The sequence below is a fragment of the Balaenoptera acutorostrata genome, chromosome 15, assembly GCF_949987535.1.
Source record: "Balaenoptera acutorostrata chromosome 15, mBalAcu1.1, whole genome shotgun sequence".
Classification (NCBI taxonomy): Eukaryota; Metazoa; Chordata; class Mammalia; order Artiodactyla; family Balaenopteridae; genus Balaenoptera; species Balaenoptera acutorostrata.
In genome coordinates this window covers 35,858,189-35,874,447 of record NC_080078.1, presented here as the reverse complement: position 1 = coordinate 35,874,447, position 16,259 = coordinate 35,858,189, and the positions used below count along the sequence as shown (strand labels likewise).

Below are 16,259 nucleotides of genomic sequence, written 5' to 3'. Positions count from 1 at the left end.
GCATGCACGTAAGGGCGGTGCCCGGGTCGCGGTGGGTAGTGCCAAGATGTCGGCGGCGGCGGTCCCTGAGCTGAAGCAAATCAGCCGGGTGGAGGCGATGCGTCTGGGGCCGGGCTGGAGTCACTCGTGCCACGCCATGCTGTACGCCGCAAACCCCGGACAACTCTTCGGCCGCATCCCCATGCGCTTCTCGGTGCTGGTGAGGACGCGGGAGGACGCGGGCGGGCGGGTACGGGACGCTACTCGGACCTGCGCCCGTGACCCGGCGCTCCCTTGCAGATGCAGATGCGCTTCGACGGGCTGCTGGGCTTCCCCGGGGGCTTCGTGGACCGGCGCTTCTGGTCGCTGGAGGACGGACTGAATCGGGTTCTGGGCCTGGGCCTGGGCTGCCTGCGCCTCACGGAGGCCGACTACTTGAGCTCGCATCTGACCGAGGGCCCGCACCGCGTCGTGGCGCACCTGTACGCGCGGCAGCTCACGCTGGAGCAGCTGCATGCTGTGGAGATCAGCGCGGTGCACTCGCGGGATCACGGCCTGGAGGTGGGGGCCGCTGTCCGGGCCCCGCCCCCCGCCCCGGGGTTTGGCTCTGGCCCCGCGGAAGGCACCGATGGGTAACACGTTCTCCTGAGGGTCCCCTGGACAGTTTGGGAGGGTGTCGCTGTCTCCAGCTTTGGGGTGGGGAGAGGGACCAGGGGTCGGCTAGGGTGGGAGGCGGGCCGGGGCTGGGGCTCCCTCGGGGCTGTGTTCCATCTGCCTTGCTGCCTGCCATTGCCAATCCTGGGAATGGGGAGTGGGATCGGTGGGAGGATGGGAAGGGGCGGTGCCTGCTCCGGGAGGTGTGAAACTGCAGAGGAAAAAGAGGATCTTGTAGGTCTGGGTTTATGGTGTGGGGGATGAAGGCTCTACTAATGGGTTTTATAGTCTGGAAGACTGGGAGTGGCACTTGAGGTGTTTGGGATTCACCAGGTGAAAGAGGGAGCATGGGGGTGTGGACTGCGGGGCTTCCTGCCAGTGGATGAGGGCTGGGACTTGAGAGTGGGATGTGCATGGGGATGGCCTTGAAACTTGCTTGGGGAAGAGAGGGGCTGCATCGCACCAAGGGAGCTGGCTGGCTTCTACCTCACCCAACCCTACCCGGGTCTCCCATTATGTCCTTGGCAACCTGGCTGTCCTTCCCGTGGCCTAGCAGCTCACAAGCCCCTCCTGCCAAGGCTATGCCATCCGTGTGGGGGCCTGGTCCCAATCCTGGTCTCCTCTCCATGCAGGTGCTGGGGCTCGTACGCGTCCCACTGTACACCCAGAAGGACCGAGTCGGTGGCTTTCCCAACTTCCTGAGCAACGCTTTCATCAGCACAGCCAAATACCAGCTCCTCTTTGCCCTCAAGGTGCTCAACATGATGCCCGAGGAGAAGCTGGCTGAAGCTTTGGCTGCGGCCACGGAAAAGCAGAAGAAGGCCCTAGAGAAGCTGCTCCCATCTTCCTCCTGAGGTTGCTGCTGTGCCTTGTGTCTGTCGCCCTCCCCCTGGCTCTCTGTGCCCGTGGGCTGAGGCTGGGCCCTCCAGCTTCAGTGTGGGAGTGTGTCTTCTAGCATGTTCTGTGCTTGACCCATTCTGTGGGGGGGGGGGGGGGGGGGGGGCACTTCGTCATCTCCACTGCCCAGAGCAGTTACTGGCTGGTGGCCTGGGTACACTCACTCTGAAACGAGCTCTCTGCGCGCGTTGTGGGCTGGTGGAGCCCCAGGTGTTGCCTGATAGCCTCAGTGGGTAAGTGCGCATGCACTTGAACCCTGGAGAAGTTGCTTTGTTCTCGTGGCAGTTTTGTTCTTGTGGAGGCCAACTTTGGGTTGACTCCGTCCTGCGTCGTGCCCCGAGCCAGCCCCAGGGTCTGGAGAAAGGCCAGCCCAGGATAGGAGGTTATGTTATGAATTTTGGTTGTTAGCTTTATTTGTGGTGAGTTTTCAAAGCAGCTTTACCCTCTCTGTCTTGGTCCCTGTCCCTGCAGAGAGTCAGGGCCGTGGGGCCCAGATGTACAGGGAGCTGCTGGAGAAAGGACAGTAAAGTCATGCCTCTGCTGTTCTGTGTGTTCTTCGGTCCTGGCTACAGGCCTAGGGGTGGACGCAGGAGGGTGTCCCCTTCCCCGCCACCCAGGGACCTGAGGGCAGGGGCCGGGCCTAAGAGCGGGGCTCTGGGCACCATTCAGGTGGAGCTGATGCAGGCCTCCCCTCCCAGGTGGGGGTGCCAGCCACCTCCCCGTGTTGATGGTGGCACTGCCAGCCGTGGACTCTCTGGGCCATGGGCCTGGTCTGGTGGTTTCTTCACTGAGACTGACAGTGTGAGGCCCCTCCCTGATCCTGGTGGCTCTGGTGGCGCCTGGGCTGAGCCCACTGCTTCTTCCTTTGAGAGCCTCCCTCTTTCTGTTCCCAGCACAGTCTGCAGGCACCTCCAGGAAACAGTCTGGCAGCACTGGCCAAGCGTGCACAATGACAACAGCAGAGCCACCACAGGACAGGAAGGTCACCACTGGCGGTCTCCTATGGCCCTATGTCTGGAAAGACTCCTCAGCGAAGCTCACAGTTTCCACAGCGCCGGCCTGGTAAGGAAAGCAATGCTCCCGGCCCAGCCTGGGTGTCCCATCTTAGAGCCTCGATGAAGTGGCTGGCACATGTGGGCAAGGACACTCTGCTCTGTAAATAAAACACCTGTACTCCTCTCTTATTTCTGGGGCCTGCTTCGCTCTCCAGGTAGCTCTGTAGAATCGTGGGGGTTCTGATGCAAAGGTGGCCCTAGCTACAGGCAACAGAGGGATGGGGCAGCAGGAATCACCCATTCGGGCCTGCCCTGAGCATGGTGCTCTGGGCGAGGGCCCTGGCACAGCTTTCCTCTTGCTGTGGTTTATCAGCCAGTACCTCAGGCCGTGGGACCAGAACTGAACCCCTCACCAGCCAATCTTAAACTTTATTTTCCAGCAAATGACATATGCTGCCCAGGCGCGCCGCCTCAGTCCTCACCCATCTGGGCGAACCTCAGTGTGGCGCCTGTGGTGTGTGGGGACGTGCTCTCCCCAAGGCCCTGCCTGCTCTGGGCCCCACTCCCGGGTCTGGACAAGAGACCCTCGTCTTGCCTCAGTGCGGGCCTTGCTGCCCTCGCACCGGCCACAGTCCCGTCCTGTCTGCCAGCTGCTCCTGGGGCCCGATCCTCTGGCCCTGGCCACTGCAGCTGCCCGCTCGCTGGCCTCCTGTCCTCCAGGCACACAGCTTCAGGGTGGATTAGTCACCCCACGTCAGATTCTGAGAAGGGAAAGAGAAGACTGAGGGGGGGGCGCTCGCTCGGCTGCACAGCTGCCCTGCTCTCGGGGCCGAGGTCCTGGGCGGACAAACACTCACCGTCCCCCTGGCTAAGGCTCCCGCCAGTTCTCCTTCCCGTTCAGCACTTGCAGCTTCTCCAGGCTCTGGGTCACTAAGCACAGCACTCGCCCTAAGAACGGGGGCAGAGAGTTACTGCTTCGCAGTCTGGAGGGCTCGAGGGCACAGGAATGGATGACCTTGAGGGCTGGTGGGCTCTCCGGCCCCCTGGACTCACCCATCTCCCGGACTTGATCCTCCAGGGCTCCCGACAGCTGAGGGAGGCTCAGGGCGTGCAAGGCGGCCTGCCAGCCTTTGGAGTCTGTAGGGCAGAGAGCTGAGTAGGCCTGGGGTGTCTGTGCCCACAGGCCCTGCCTCTTCGTCCTGAGCCACTGCGACCAGGGGATGCCCCCCAAACCTTTGGTGGCATACGTCCCCCTCATTACATCAGAGTGTTCTCCCACTTGTGGAGCAAAGCGCTGACGGCCAGTCAGGGCTCAGCCCCAGGAATGTGTGTGAGGGCCCCTGCCTACTGCTGGGCTATGCCCTGGGGGGCCCCAGCCAGGGGCTGCAGAAGTCACTTGAGGTCTTGGACAGTGGAGGCAGCCATGGCCCAAAGGCCACCTGGAGGGACAGTGAGGACATGGGCTTGGGCACGTGAGAGGATCTGGGGTGGGGTGGTGTCAGTGTGATAACCACACTGAGACAAGTGGGAAAACCCAGCCTGGGGAGGCGTCCCTGCCCTCTGTCTACCTGTTCTGAGTCCAGGACACTGCTCTCCTTACCAGCTGTGGGGAGGCCTGGGCCCAGCGTGGCCTCAAGCGGGGATTCATCCTGCTGCACTCGGGTGGACAGCTCAGCTTGACAGGCTCTGCCGGACACAAGAACCAATCGCTGGTGAGGGGAGAGGCCAGGCGAGCGCAGACACCCTTCTCCCCAAGTGTGAGGAGGGGCTCTGCCCTGTGCGCCCTGCCAGCCTGTGCCTGTGCGGCCCGGGCAGAGAAAAGACCCACACGGGGCCCCTCTGCTGCCTGGTCTGCCCTGCAAGGAGGGACAGCCAGATGAAATTGGGGTGGCAGTGACTCCAGGAGGCCCTGAAAACGACCCATTCTTGGAAGAATCTGGAGGAAACAGTGACTTGGCCTGGCCCTGGCCCGGGGGCAGCTTGGACACCCACTTACCGCAGCTGGTCCAGGACGAGCGCAGCGTCCCGGGCGAGGGCCCAGGCCTCCTGCAACTGTGCATGGACGTCCTTGCGGGCGCCGTCCTGTTCCAGGAGGCAGCTCTCCACCACAGCCCGCAGCTCCTGCTCCTGCGACACCAGGCCCCGCATGGCCTCCACCTCCTCACAGCGCTGCAGCGGGAGAGGCAGCAGATGCAGCAGGCCGGTTCAGGGGTGGGGAATGACCACTCGGGCAGGGTTCCCCCACCCCAGGTTCCATCTCTGCCATCTGACTGCCTCCTCCTCTCCTGGCCTGGGGGGACCTGTCTCCACCTTGGAGCCCCCCCGGCCTGGGCCCCTTCCTGCAAGCCCTGCGGTGTGCGCTGCTGACACCCTTTCTCCCCCCTGTGCCCACCTGTGCGCCCCACTGCATCCGAGCCATGATGCTTCCCGGCCTCGCTGTCCTGTCACCCGCCCTGGCTGCTGCTCTCCGCTGATTCTGGGCATCTGTCTCCACGCTGTGTCCTTCTCTGCACATCCCCTGCCCCAGCTCTCTACTTACTTTGTGCAACTGGATGGCGAGCTCCTGCATCTCGGCTTCAAGCCGGTCGGCGTAGGCCAGCTCCAAGGCATCACTGGGGGGGCGGGCGCTGCTGTGCCAGCGGGCGATGGCAGAGGTCATCTTTCTCTTGGGCCCAAACAACCTACAGCAGGGAGTGAGAGGACACGGATCAGCACCTGCTCTACGTGGAGGCTCCATGGGCCGTCCTTCTACCAAGACTGTCTGCTAGAAAGATCCCAGCTTTGAAGGGGGAGAGGAGCCCCCAGGATCCTGGGACAGAAGACAGAAAGCGTCGTAAGGAGTCGTGACCTTCCCACCCTGCCTGGCTGCTGCTTTCACTGGACAGGGAGCTGGGCCTGCTAGGGATGCTCTCAAAGGTGGACAGTGGAAAATGTCAAGGTGCCCTGAGCACAGCAGTGTCCGCTGGGCCAGCTCGGGGCCTCGGGACCCAGGCTGCCTGCACCTGGGCTGGGAGCAGCTGCAGGAGTGGACAGCTGACAGAAGGGAGAAAGCCGGCCACTGGACAGGGAGGCTCTCCACCCAAATGCTGGGAGCTGCACCTCAGCTGGTTCCTGGGCATCGTGGCCACAGAGGCCCTGGGACTCACGTGATGCCGATTTCCTTCAGGTCGCTCTCAGTGAGGGTCAGAAAGATGCGGAGGTCCACGTCCTGCTCCTCAAACACCTGCAGGTATTTGAGGCAGCCGATCTGCTCCAGCAGCGTGGCGAGATCCTAGAGGGTGAGGAGCCAGGGCAGGTCAGAGGACAGGCAGGCCACGAAGACGTGGGGGCAGGAAAAGCCCCGTGCTGCACACAGAGCTGCCTTTCTCCTGCTGAGCACCTGGCCTGTCCTGAGCTCTGCTGACTCCCAAGTTCGGCAGAGAGCCTGGGCTGCCCCCTGTGTGTCCTCAGACAGGGCAGGCAGGGCGTCTCTGGACCAGTGTCTTCACTGCAGCAGGAAGCACACCCTGTGGCAGGTCTGCGGCAGCAGCTCCTCTCGGTCTCTGCTGACCCGGGACTCTCTTCATTTCTCCTTCACTCTGGGGGACAGTCTTGGCCGGACGTCGCACTGTTGGTTAACATGTCGTCCCATGTCTTCTGGTCCCTGTGGTTTCTGATGAGAAATACGCTGTTAATCGTCTGGAGATCCCCTTGTATGTGCTGAGCCACTTGTCTCTTGCTCCAAGATTCTTTGTTTAGTGACACTCTGATTGTGATGTGTCCAGGTGTGGCTGTGAATTTAACCAGCTTAGAGCTCATTCAGCTTCTTGGATGTGCAGGTTCATTTTCTGATCAAATCTGAGAAGATTTGGCTTTTTTTTTTTTTTCACTGAAAACTTTTTTTTTTTTTGGCCATTTGGATAGAAATGGGAATTTATTTGCCAGGAAGGATGATCCCATGGGACCAGTGCAGGGCCTCCTCTTTGCTAATTCTGTGTTTGACCACGATGCAGCCTGCCCTGCACTTCTTGTCTGCGATGCTGAAACCTGGCCTCCCCAGCACCACGTAGAGGTCCAGGCTGTAGGTACCAATGCCTGGTGTTTGATCCCCAGATCGACGTGTTCTTGGATCCTCAAACCAAAATTTCCAGTATCTGAGAGATTGTTTTTTCTTAACTTGCATTCTCGCACCTTTAGATGTTTCTCCAGGATTTCTTCTGCTTTGGCCCCACAGACTGTGCAGTGGACGGCAGTCTTTTCATTTCCCCTGATAAGATTTGGCTATTTTAAAACATTTTTTCTACTTTTCCCTCCCTCCTCCCCAGGAACACCATTACGTGCACGCTGTTACACTTGCTGGTGTCTCACAGGTTTCTGTTCATTTTTCCTCATTCTTCTTTATCAGATTGGATAACCTCAAGTGATCTATGTTAAGTTTTCTGGTTCTTTCTTCTGTGTGCTCAAACCTGCTGTTGAGCCCCTCTAGTGAAATTTTCATCTCAGTTATTGTACTTTCAGTTCCAGAATTTCTATTTGGTTCATTTTTATTTCTATCACTTTATTGATATTCCGTATTTAGACATGGTTTCCTTTAGCTCTTGGAACATATTTTATTCTTTTTTTCGTTTCTGTTTTACAAACCCTGTGTCAAGGGCTGACTTTCAGGAGGTGGCAGTGACGGAGCTGCTCTGCTACATAGGAAACCCCGACCCAGAAGCAGGTAGCTTCGCCCCACCGGCTCCTCTGCCAAGCACATACACCAAATCTTGGAACATATTTAAAGAAGCTGATTTAAAGGCTACGATCGGCATGTGTTTAAGGTATCGAGAGGTCAGCTGCTCACCGAGCCTGGGAACACAGGCGCTGGAGAGAGCTCCCCAAAGGGGCTGCGAGGAGAAACCAGCAAAATTACAGGCTTTTAGTGAAGAGCAGAGCTGTGACTTTAATAAATGGCAAATACTGACTTCTCTTCCACCTTCGTACCACTTATGCCCACAGAGGGTGGGAGAACACACTAGGCAGTGGCGCTGCTGCTGCACCTGTAATCCTGGACAAACTGCTCAGTCAGAGCAGCCACGATGAGAAAGGCAGCAATTAAGTTCTCATTAAGTCCCGACTAAGTGCCACTTTGACTCTGCTTCCCATGCAGCTTGTCACTGTCACCTGAAAGCAGCTCTGTGATGCTGGTCCTGTGTTTCTCCTCCCCAGGCTCAGGGAGGCTGAGCTGAGCATGGAAACCAGGGGGAGAGACGGATCCCTCCATGGAAAGGGATGAACAGAGGCCCGGCAACTGGCTCCTCTCACCATTAGGAATCCTCTCAGCCCGAGCAGCTTTCTAGGTCGTGTGGAGAAAATCATCCCACTCTTTTCTCTCGACAGTGCCGGCCCCATGGGAAGTACAAATAAATGCCTCACAAATCACGAGAAGCCCCACGGTCTTACCTGGGGTCCTGAGTAGGGGGACCTGGCAGTCTGGGGGATCAATCCTGGGGCACAGGAAGTCCCGGTGCCAGGAGGCCACTGGCTGTCGCTGCTGCTGTAACGATTCTTGGTCTTCACGTAGCTTTTAGTTTGTTTGCGAACCGAGCTTTTCCGCGCATGATCCGAATCCTGTGGTGAGAGGTGTGGTGTTTAAAGCAACTGCGGGGCCGGCAGCTGACGTGCTGCATCCAGGCTCTGCTCCCAGCCCCACCGCCAGTGTATGCGGCTTCATCTGCACGCTCCCCTCACGGTTGGGAAGGCCTGAAACTTCCCGAAACTGCCCCGCCTGCCAGAGGCCTCCCCGGGGACGGCCCGCACGGCCCTGCATGGACATGCTCCCCTAAAGTGAACGGCTAGGCAGCCCCCGCGACGCCGGGGGCAGGGGGCGGGGGGGGGGGCGAGGGTCACCTCGTTGCTCTCCAGGGAGGCCTCGCTGCTGAGTTCCGGGGCCCGGGCCAGGCCCTCACTGCTGCTGCTGCTCCGCGCGGCCCCAAGGCGGGCACAGAAGGCGTGCTCTTCTGACAATGGCGAAGACGAGGACGCCTGACCACAGGCCTCGCCCGTGGCGACTCCCCAGAGCCCTGTCCCCGAGCGGCTTCAGCCACAGCGCTCCCCGGCCCCTCCAATCGTTCACTGTTTGCTTCTGCTTCACGCCGACTGCCGGGCCAGGCCCTTCCTTTCTAGGCTCGGCAGGGTTTGTCTGCTCTGTTCACCGATAAATGCAAGCATCTAGCCAGTGCTTGGCACACAGGACACTCGGTAAACAGCTGTGGAATGGACGATGCACATAACATACGAAGACATTTCCTAAGGACTTACCAGTCAAGAGGCTAAGCCTGTCTGTCTGGACTGACTCCCAGATCCTGCTCAGAGAGACCCTGGGCGAGAAGTCTCCTCACCTGTCCCCACGCCAGATTATGACTCTCCTCACAAGAGCCAGAACCTTCTCTAACCTTCACCCTGTCCTCTGCCAGATGGACCCGTCACAGGGCCACGGCCCAGCCAGACTGGTGGCGGGGGGGTGCGTACCCCGGCTGCTGCCGCTGCTGCTCTCCACGTCCCGCTCATTGATAGGGGAGGTGACGTCCCTGTAGCAGAGGCCCCCCTCTTCCAGGGGGTTCTCATCGCTGCTGTTGAAGGTGACATAGCCCCGTGGAGGCACCTGCTCTGTGGACAGAATGGGGCACATAAATCCTCACGCATGCATAAGGAAGGACGAGTTCTTCCTTCCACACGCAACCACCTCCTCAGAGGGGTCTCGGCGAGGGGAGCCCCAGGACAGCATTCTCTACTCGCCACGGTAACCTGGACAGAGCCATGCCGTCTGCATGTGAGGAAACAGGCTCCAAGGGGTTAGTGACCAGCTTGTGCCCAGCAGCGGGTGCACGTGGAGCCAGGCCTGGCAGTGGCAGCCTATCACGCCACGCTGTTGCTTTGCCAAGAGGACAAAGTAGGAGACGGTAAGCTGTATTTACAGATTCCTGAGCCAAAGGAAAACTATACTACAAGGTGTTCTCGCAGCTGGAAACATCTACTCTCATACACACACAGGCCTGCATGGCCCCTGTGACTTTCCAGCACAGGGGCCAGTCAACCCCAGTCAAGAAGATCCAGCTGAACAGGAAGGTAAGAGGCCCCAGCTAAACATTAATGGCAGTGACAATGAATTATATGACCTCTGAATGTCTACCTGCGAGAAAACAAGGAGAAGAGGCAGAACACAAACCAGAGTGTTTAATTCCGCCTTTGCCCCTGCCTCTGCCCCACAGAAAGTACGTGTATTTGCATGAAAGAGCCTGGCTGGTGGGACCACAGGTAACTTATTTTCTTCTTTATACCTTTCTGAAGTTAGAGATTTTTTACATCAGCACATGCTATTTATCATTCAAAAATTTTTAACTTTTGGCAAAGAGCATATATGCACTTACAGAAAATTAAACTTTCACACAGTGTAAGAAGAAAAACAATCTCCTGAAAGGCCGGAGCTGAGAGGCTGGTGAACACTCCTCCCTATGCCCCGGCCACAGCTCAGGCGGGACAGGTGGCCTGGGCTCCTCCAAAGGAACAGACTCTGCCACTCATCCCAGAGCCCCGAGCTCCCAGCTGCCAGACCAGACGCCTGTGTCCTCGCCCGCAGCACCGGCTCACCAGTCAGCCCCCCGGACATGGGAGGAGGCAGGCCTGGTTACCAGCCAGCGCCAGGACCCCTTCCAAGGGTCTGAGAAGGGAATCAAGTCCTCACATGGTCTCCTGGCTGGGAGGGGGTTCTGAGGGCTTCTCGCTAGACCAGCGGCCTTGCCACTGATGGGCGAGACCCACACTGGAGTCTGGTCACTCAGTCAGGCCAGCACAAGAGACAGCGTCAAGCCCAATTCGCCCCAAGAACTCAGCGCCTGTGCTCCCCAAGAGCATTGCACTCAACACTCAGGAGCTGACGGTCTGACAAAAACTCAGGCCATCTGGAAACTCAGGGTCTAGGGTTCTGGCCCACCAGGTGTCTGGTAGGCAGTTCTCAAATCCACACCCTGAGAAAAGAGCGTGAGGGCAGAGTCCTCCCCAGGAGATGTGGCAGAGACAGGAAGGGGACTCAACGGTCACGTCCTCCCTGCTGGGCTGACCCACCCACGTGAGGAATGATCCGAGCTCAGCTATATCTCTCCTACAGGAGAGAATGTTCTATTTGTAGTTTTAACCAACAGAAAGGAAACTCAAAGGACGAACCGAAACCCAAGAGCGAGCCACTGACTGGCGTGTCTCCATCCCTGTGATGGACTCTTGAGTCCTTGAGCCGCTGCTCCCACCCGGCAGCCCAGGCGGCGCCCCCGCCAGGAGCCTGAGAGTCACTCGTTCTCTCAGACAGAATCCTAGACTACGGTGTCGAAGCCACCGGGATCGTGGGGCACTCACCATAGCAAGGCTGCTGCATCCTGCCTCCGAGTCCAATAGCTGTGAGCCTGGCCAAGGCTCGCGGCCCCTCGTGGATGCTGAGGCCCTTCTTCCGACAGGGCCTCTGTCTCTGAGGGATGGGGCAGGATTCATCTGAAGAGCTCAGATCTTCGTATTTTTCTGTGGGTCAAACACCAAAATTTAGACAGTATGTTCAGTGATGGACTAATTTACTAATCCTCATAATGAACTGAAATAAAGATCATTGTAATTGCTTTTTTCCTTTTCCTAAATTAAGAAAAGTGTTCCCAGGATGTCAACTGTAAGAAATGCCACAATGGGCGGGTCCACTGCTCAGATGGGCCACAGGGACATGGGGCGGGGGGGGAGTAAAATTGCTAAGTATGGTGAGCGGATCCAACTCATCCCTCTCGCTGAGTTTCCAGAATTTTTTACAACATGTAAGTATGTTAACAGTCAGAAATACATTCTGTTCTAAGCTGAGGTGACAAGTAAGATCCATCTCTTCATAAACATATGGCAACGGCAGTCACAACTTCTTAAACCATTTTATATTCTCAACCTGAACAATCTCTTAGGAAACAAGTGCCACATGACAGCTCTGTGTGCTGTTTTACGACCCGTCTGAGCTGAAGAGCTCAGTGTGCCCACAGCTGTCATTTTATAGCTTTTCATTGTTTTCCATATTTCATTACACCTAGAAGACAAAATTCAGGGGTTTATTTGTAGAAGGTACCCATTGGGTAAGATCTCACTTTGGAGTTGGTGAACTGGGGTGGAGACATGCAGAGAAGCCCCTCATTACCACTGTATCCCCTGTGTGCTGGTGTCTGTTACAAAGCAGTCCTGAGGCCAGGAAGGGAGCGGCTCACTCAGACGTGAACTGAAGGCTCAGCCCAGCCACTGCCCGAGAGCAAGAGAGTCACTGGCCCGGTTTCCAAGCCCAGGCCAGTGACGCCGAGTGGACCCCTCCCTCACACTCCAGGATCCATGCCGCCAGGAGGAGACTGGGGTCTATCCAAGCAGAAGCTGAAGGAGTCATAAAAAATAAATGTTCAGGCAGGGGAACCAAGGAAAAGGTGGCTCCACGAGTCTGAGCCTCCTGACGTGGCCCCTTGATCCCATACAGCTGGCAGAACAGACAGAACCACACGAACCCCACACCCCAACATGGCCCAGGTGGCAGGGAGCCCCACAGACGCCAGCATCCCTGATGCCCGGGAGGAGGCGAGCACCCGCTCCAGCAGAGACTCAGCACTCACCCCATTCTCTGCAGAGAGACTAGTGGGTCTAGGAAACACACCACACAGAAGAGAGACGTGGGTAAAGACCAGGCCCAGATGGTTTCACAGGAGAATCCTTCAAAGACCACATGGGGGACTTCCCTGGTGGTCCAGTGGTAAAGAATCCGCCTTCCAACACAGGGGATGGGGGTTTGATCCCTGGTCGGGGAACTAAGATCCCACGTGCTGCGGGGCAGCTAAGCCCATGCGCCTCAACTACTGAGCCCGCACTTGTGTGCTGCAAACTACAGAGCCTACGCGCCCTGGAGCCCACGCACCACAACTAGAGAGAAGCCCGTGTGTTGCAATGACAGATCCCACGTGCTACAACTAAGGCCCGATGCACCACCAAAAAAAAAAAAAAAAAAGACCACATGGGACCAATGCTACATAAATTGTTCTAGAGCACAGAAAGGAAGGGAAACTTTCCAGTTCTTTTAATGAAGTATAATATTGAGACCTATAACTGATAAAGATAGACAAAAGAAATTCACAGACCAACATCACTTATGAATATCCATACAAAATTAATAAACATTAGCAAACAGAATCTAGAACCACATTAAGAAAAGAGTACACCAAGTGGGATTTATGCCAAGAATGTAAAGTTGGTTCATTATTAAGAAATTCATTAACATAATATACTGTGTTAATAGGTGTAAGGAGAAAATTCACAATCATCTCCATAGATGTTGAAAACACCTTTGACAAAATTCAGCACTTACCCTATAAAAACATTCAAGAATACAGGAAATGACAAATACTTTCTTTTTTTTTTTTTTTTTTTTTTTAAAGGATCCATGGTATCCCATATTTATTATTATTTTTTTATAGCTACTTTATTTATTTATTTATTTATTTTTGGCTGTGTTGGGTCTTCGGTTCGTGCGAGGGCTTTCTCTGGTTACGGCAAGTGGGGGCCACTCTTCATCGCGGTGCGGGGACCGCTCTTCATCGCGGTGCGCGGGCCTTTCACTATCGCGGCCCCTCCCGTTGCGGGGCACAGGCTCCAGACGCGCAGGCTCAGTAGTTGTGGCTCACGGGCCCAGCTGCTCCGTGGCATGTGGGATCTTCCCAGACCAGGGCTCGAACCCGTGTCCCCTGCATTAGCAGGCAGATTCTCAACCACTGCGCCACCAGGGAAGCCCGACAAATACTTTCTTAACATGATAACATATATGCAGACCTTACTCTGCAAGCCAACATCTTACTTTTTTTAAAAAAACATTTATTTTTTATTCTTTATTTATTTTCATTTATATTTTTTATTTTTTGGCCGCACCACACAGCACACGGGATCTTAGTTCCCCAAACAGGGATTGAACCTGCGCCCCCTGCAGTAGAAGTGTGGAGTCTTAACCACTGGACTGCCAGGGAAGTCCCAAGCCAGCATCATACTTAACGTGGCACTTCTGCTAAGATCAGGACCAAAGTGAATGCTCACTACCTCATCTCATTCAACGGGGAACTGGAGGGATTAGTGAGTGCGATGAAAGCAAAGAAATCTGAAGTACAAAAATCAGGAAAAAAGTAGTAAATCTGTCTCTATTTGCAGGTTTTATGGCAGTGTACCTGGAAAACCCTAGAGAACAGATAAATAAAACGAATTCAGACAATGAAAGAACTCAATAAGGCAGCAGGCGGTAGAACTGTGGACAGACAGCAGTCGCCTTCCTCTGCACAGACAACAAGCCGTTCAAGGCTATGATGGCAGCATTAAGAGGGATAATGCGTTTACAGCAGCAATGACGAAAATCAGACCCTCAGGAATAAACTTCAGTTATATGCAAAATGTATTTGAGGAAAAATTTAAAACCCTCTTGCAAGACACGAAAGTACACTTGAACAAAAGGACGTCCCTTGGTCTTAGGGCGACTCAACAACACAGAGAAGCAGTTCATTTGTACATTTGCCACAGTCACAAAAATATCAGCACGCTGTTTTTAAGCAGCTAGACAAGCTGATGCTCAAGTTCACACAGAAAAGCAAGTGCCAGGAAACACTGGAGAAGGAAAGCTATGAGGAGGGCCGGCCCCACCAGGTGGCAACACATGTCAGAGAAAGCCTCTGTCATTTACACAGGGTGGGTCTGTGTGTGCAGAGTCCAGTGGAACAGAACAGGCAGTCCAGAAACAGACCTGAATGCAAACAGAAATTCAGAATATATGGTAAAGATCACTAGGTCAAAAATGGACTTCTAAACACATGATACTAGAACAACGGGGCAGCTGTTTGGAAAAAACCATCCGTGAAAATACATTGTGAATGGATCAGAGATCTACATGGAGAAATGAAACCATACACATACTAGAGAAAAACATGGGCAATTTGTTGTACAACCAGGGCATAGGGCAAGATTTTCTGTGACTTAAAACCCAGAGGCAATAAACGATGAATTTGACTACATAAAATTAAAACATCTGCATGGCAACAAACAGCACAAGCAAAGTCAAGAAACAAAAACCAGAGTGATCCCCTCTGTGAGCTGCCCTCCTCCTCCCTGTCCTGCCCATCCTCAGCCTGGCAGTCCCGCCCTACATTCTACACCCTCTCCCCTCAGCCCGGGTCCCGGCGAGGCTCCAGGAGCCAAAGGGGAGGAAGGGACGCCAGCAGAGGCCTGGCCGCAGATGCAGGTACCTGGGCTCCGGTAGAGGCTCTTGGGCAGAGAAGGTGAGTGAGCGTCTATCAGCCCCACAATCTTCATGTGTCCATACTGCTTGGCCAGCATCCGGGCTGTGGCTCCACTGTGGTCTCTCGTGTCCACTTTGACTCCCTGTGAAAGTTTGTGAAAGAAGAAGAGTTAGGAACCTCGCCCACAAAGCAGCCTGGCTTCGGGGCTGCAGACCCTGGAGGAGAGGGAGGGCGCTGGCATCTTCCTGACAAGCCCACATCCCTGCGAGAAAGTGGGGAAGGCAATCTATCTATCTATCTATCTATCTATCTATCTATCTATCTAATCTATCTATCTATCTATCTATCTATCTATGGCTGCGTTGGGTCTTCGTTGCTGCACAGGCTTTCTTTTTAGTTGCAGCGAGCAGGGGCTACTCTTCGTTGCAGTGTGCAGGCCTCTCATTAAGGTGGCTTCTCTTGTTGTGGAGCATGGGCTCTAGGTGCACAGGCTTCAGTAGTTGTGGCACATGGGCTCAGTAGTTGTGGCTCGCGGGCTCTAGAGTGCCGGCTCAGTAGTTGTGGTGCACGGGCTTAGTTGCTCCACAGCATGTGGGATCTTCCTGGACCAGGGCTCGAACCCGTCTCCCCTGAATTGGCAGGCAGATTCTTAACCACTGCACCACCAGGGCAGCCCTGGGAAGGCGCTTCTTAGTGACAAGAGTGTGGGGCGCCCGGCTGTCTCTGAAGCTGCAGACACACACTAAATGGGGAGCATGTGTCCCACTCGCTGCACCTCTCTTCAAACAGAGAAAACTGGAGACAACAGATTCACTGGAGGGCCAGCCTTTAAAAACCATAATCAGATTGGGAGCACCACCCTTCTGAAACAGAATTTGGTAACTTTTACCCAAAGCCCTAAAAAGTACTTATCGTCTTCAGCACAACAGTTCCACTTCCACACCACATATCTGCAATAACAAAAACCCGGAGACAACTTAAATGCTCAGGGGGGTGGAGAGTCAGCTATATTACTGCCATAAGTGCTGGTATTTACAAATAACAAAATTATAACCAAGATTTAAAAAGGACCACGATACAAAACTGTATATATACAACTGCGACAAAACAAAAAAGTATATAGAAAGTAATACTGGAAGGAAATATGCCCAAACTGTTAGTATTATTTTTAAGCAATAAGATAATGGGGATTTTCACATCTTCCTAATCTTCTATATTTTCTAAATTTACTACTATGAGCACGTTTACTTTTGAAACTGGAAAAGCCCAATAAGCTTTCCATTTTGAAAGCTTCAACCATGCAGCCTCGTAGTTGATGGTGGGACTACGAGCCCATGCTCTGGAGGGCAAGTCAGCAAGAGACAGTTGAAACCTGAAAAGTGTGCACGCCCTCCGACCCAGAAATTCCACTTCTGGAAATTTAACCTCAGGAAATAATGAAGGATATACACTA

The 16,259-nt window shown here is 54.9% G+C and overlaps 2 protein-coding genes across 9 annotated transcripts in view; one reads left to right on the top strand and one right to left on the bottom strand.

Moving 5' to 3' along the window:
- On the top strand, window positions 1-2,714 carry NUDT16L1 (nudix hydrolase 16 like 1). 4 transcript variants are annotated; one of them, XM_007181523.2, is made up of 4 exons: window positions 2-199; window positions 280-540; window positions 1,266-1,488; window positions 2,429-2,714. In XM_007181523.2, exons 1-3 carry the CDS (start codon window positions 47-49, stop codon window positions 1,485-1,487), a joined length of 636 nt encoding a protein of 211 aa, XP_007181585.2. In that variant the 5' UTR covers window positions 2-46; the 3' UTR covers window position 1,488; window positions 2,429-2,714. The 4 variants fall into 4 exon arrangements, with proteins under 4 accessions (XP_057384579.1, XP_028022216.2, XP_007181585.2 ...); XM_007181522.2 differs by having other exon boundaries at window positions 2,424-2,714; XM_057528596.1 differs by lacking the exon at window positions 280-540 and having other exon boundaries at window positions 1-199; window positions 2,424-2,714.
- A 212-nt stretch (window positions 2,715-2,926) lies between these two features.
- Window positions 2,927-16,259, bottom strand: part of ANKS3 (ankyrin repeat and sterile alpha motif domain containing 3) — a 30,886-nt gene continuing 17,553 nt past the window's right edge. For 4 of the 5 annotated variants that reach the window (XM_057528583.1, XM_057528584.1, XM_057528585.1 and 1 more), the window contains 12 exons: window positions 14,813-14,948; window positions 10,893-11,051; window positions 9,015-9,152; window positions 8,394-8,503; window positions 7,947-8,114; window positions 5,672-5,796; window positions 5,065-5,206; window positions 4,522-4,694; window positions 4,126-4,211; window positions 3,579-3,662; window positions 3,383-3,473; window positions 2,927-3,306 (listed from right to left, as the gene is read on the bottom strand). In XM_057528583.1, the coding sequence (XP_057384566.1) occupies window positions 3,394-3,473; window positions 3,579-3,662; window positions 4,126-4,211; window positions 4,522-4,694; window positions 5,065-5,206; window positions 5,672-5,796; window positions 7,947-8,114; window positions 8,394-8,503; window positions 9,015-9,152; window positions 10,893-11,051; window positions 14,813-14,948 (1,401 nt within the window). In that variant the 3' untranslated portion in view covers window positions 2,927-3,306; window positions 3,383-3,393. The remainder of the gene's footprint in view (window positions 3,307-3,382; window positions 3,474-3,578; window positions 3,663-4,125; window positions 4,212-4,521; window positions 4,695-5,064; window positions 5,207-5,671; window positions 5,797-7,946; window positions 8,115-8,393; window positions 8,504-9,014; window positions 9,153-10,892; window positions 11,052-14,812; window positions 14,949-16,259) is intronic. The other variant, XM_007181519.2, reaches the window with a different exon arrangement.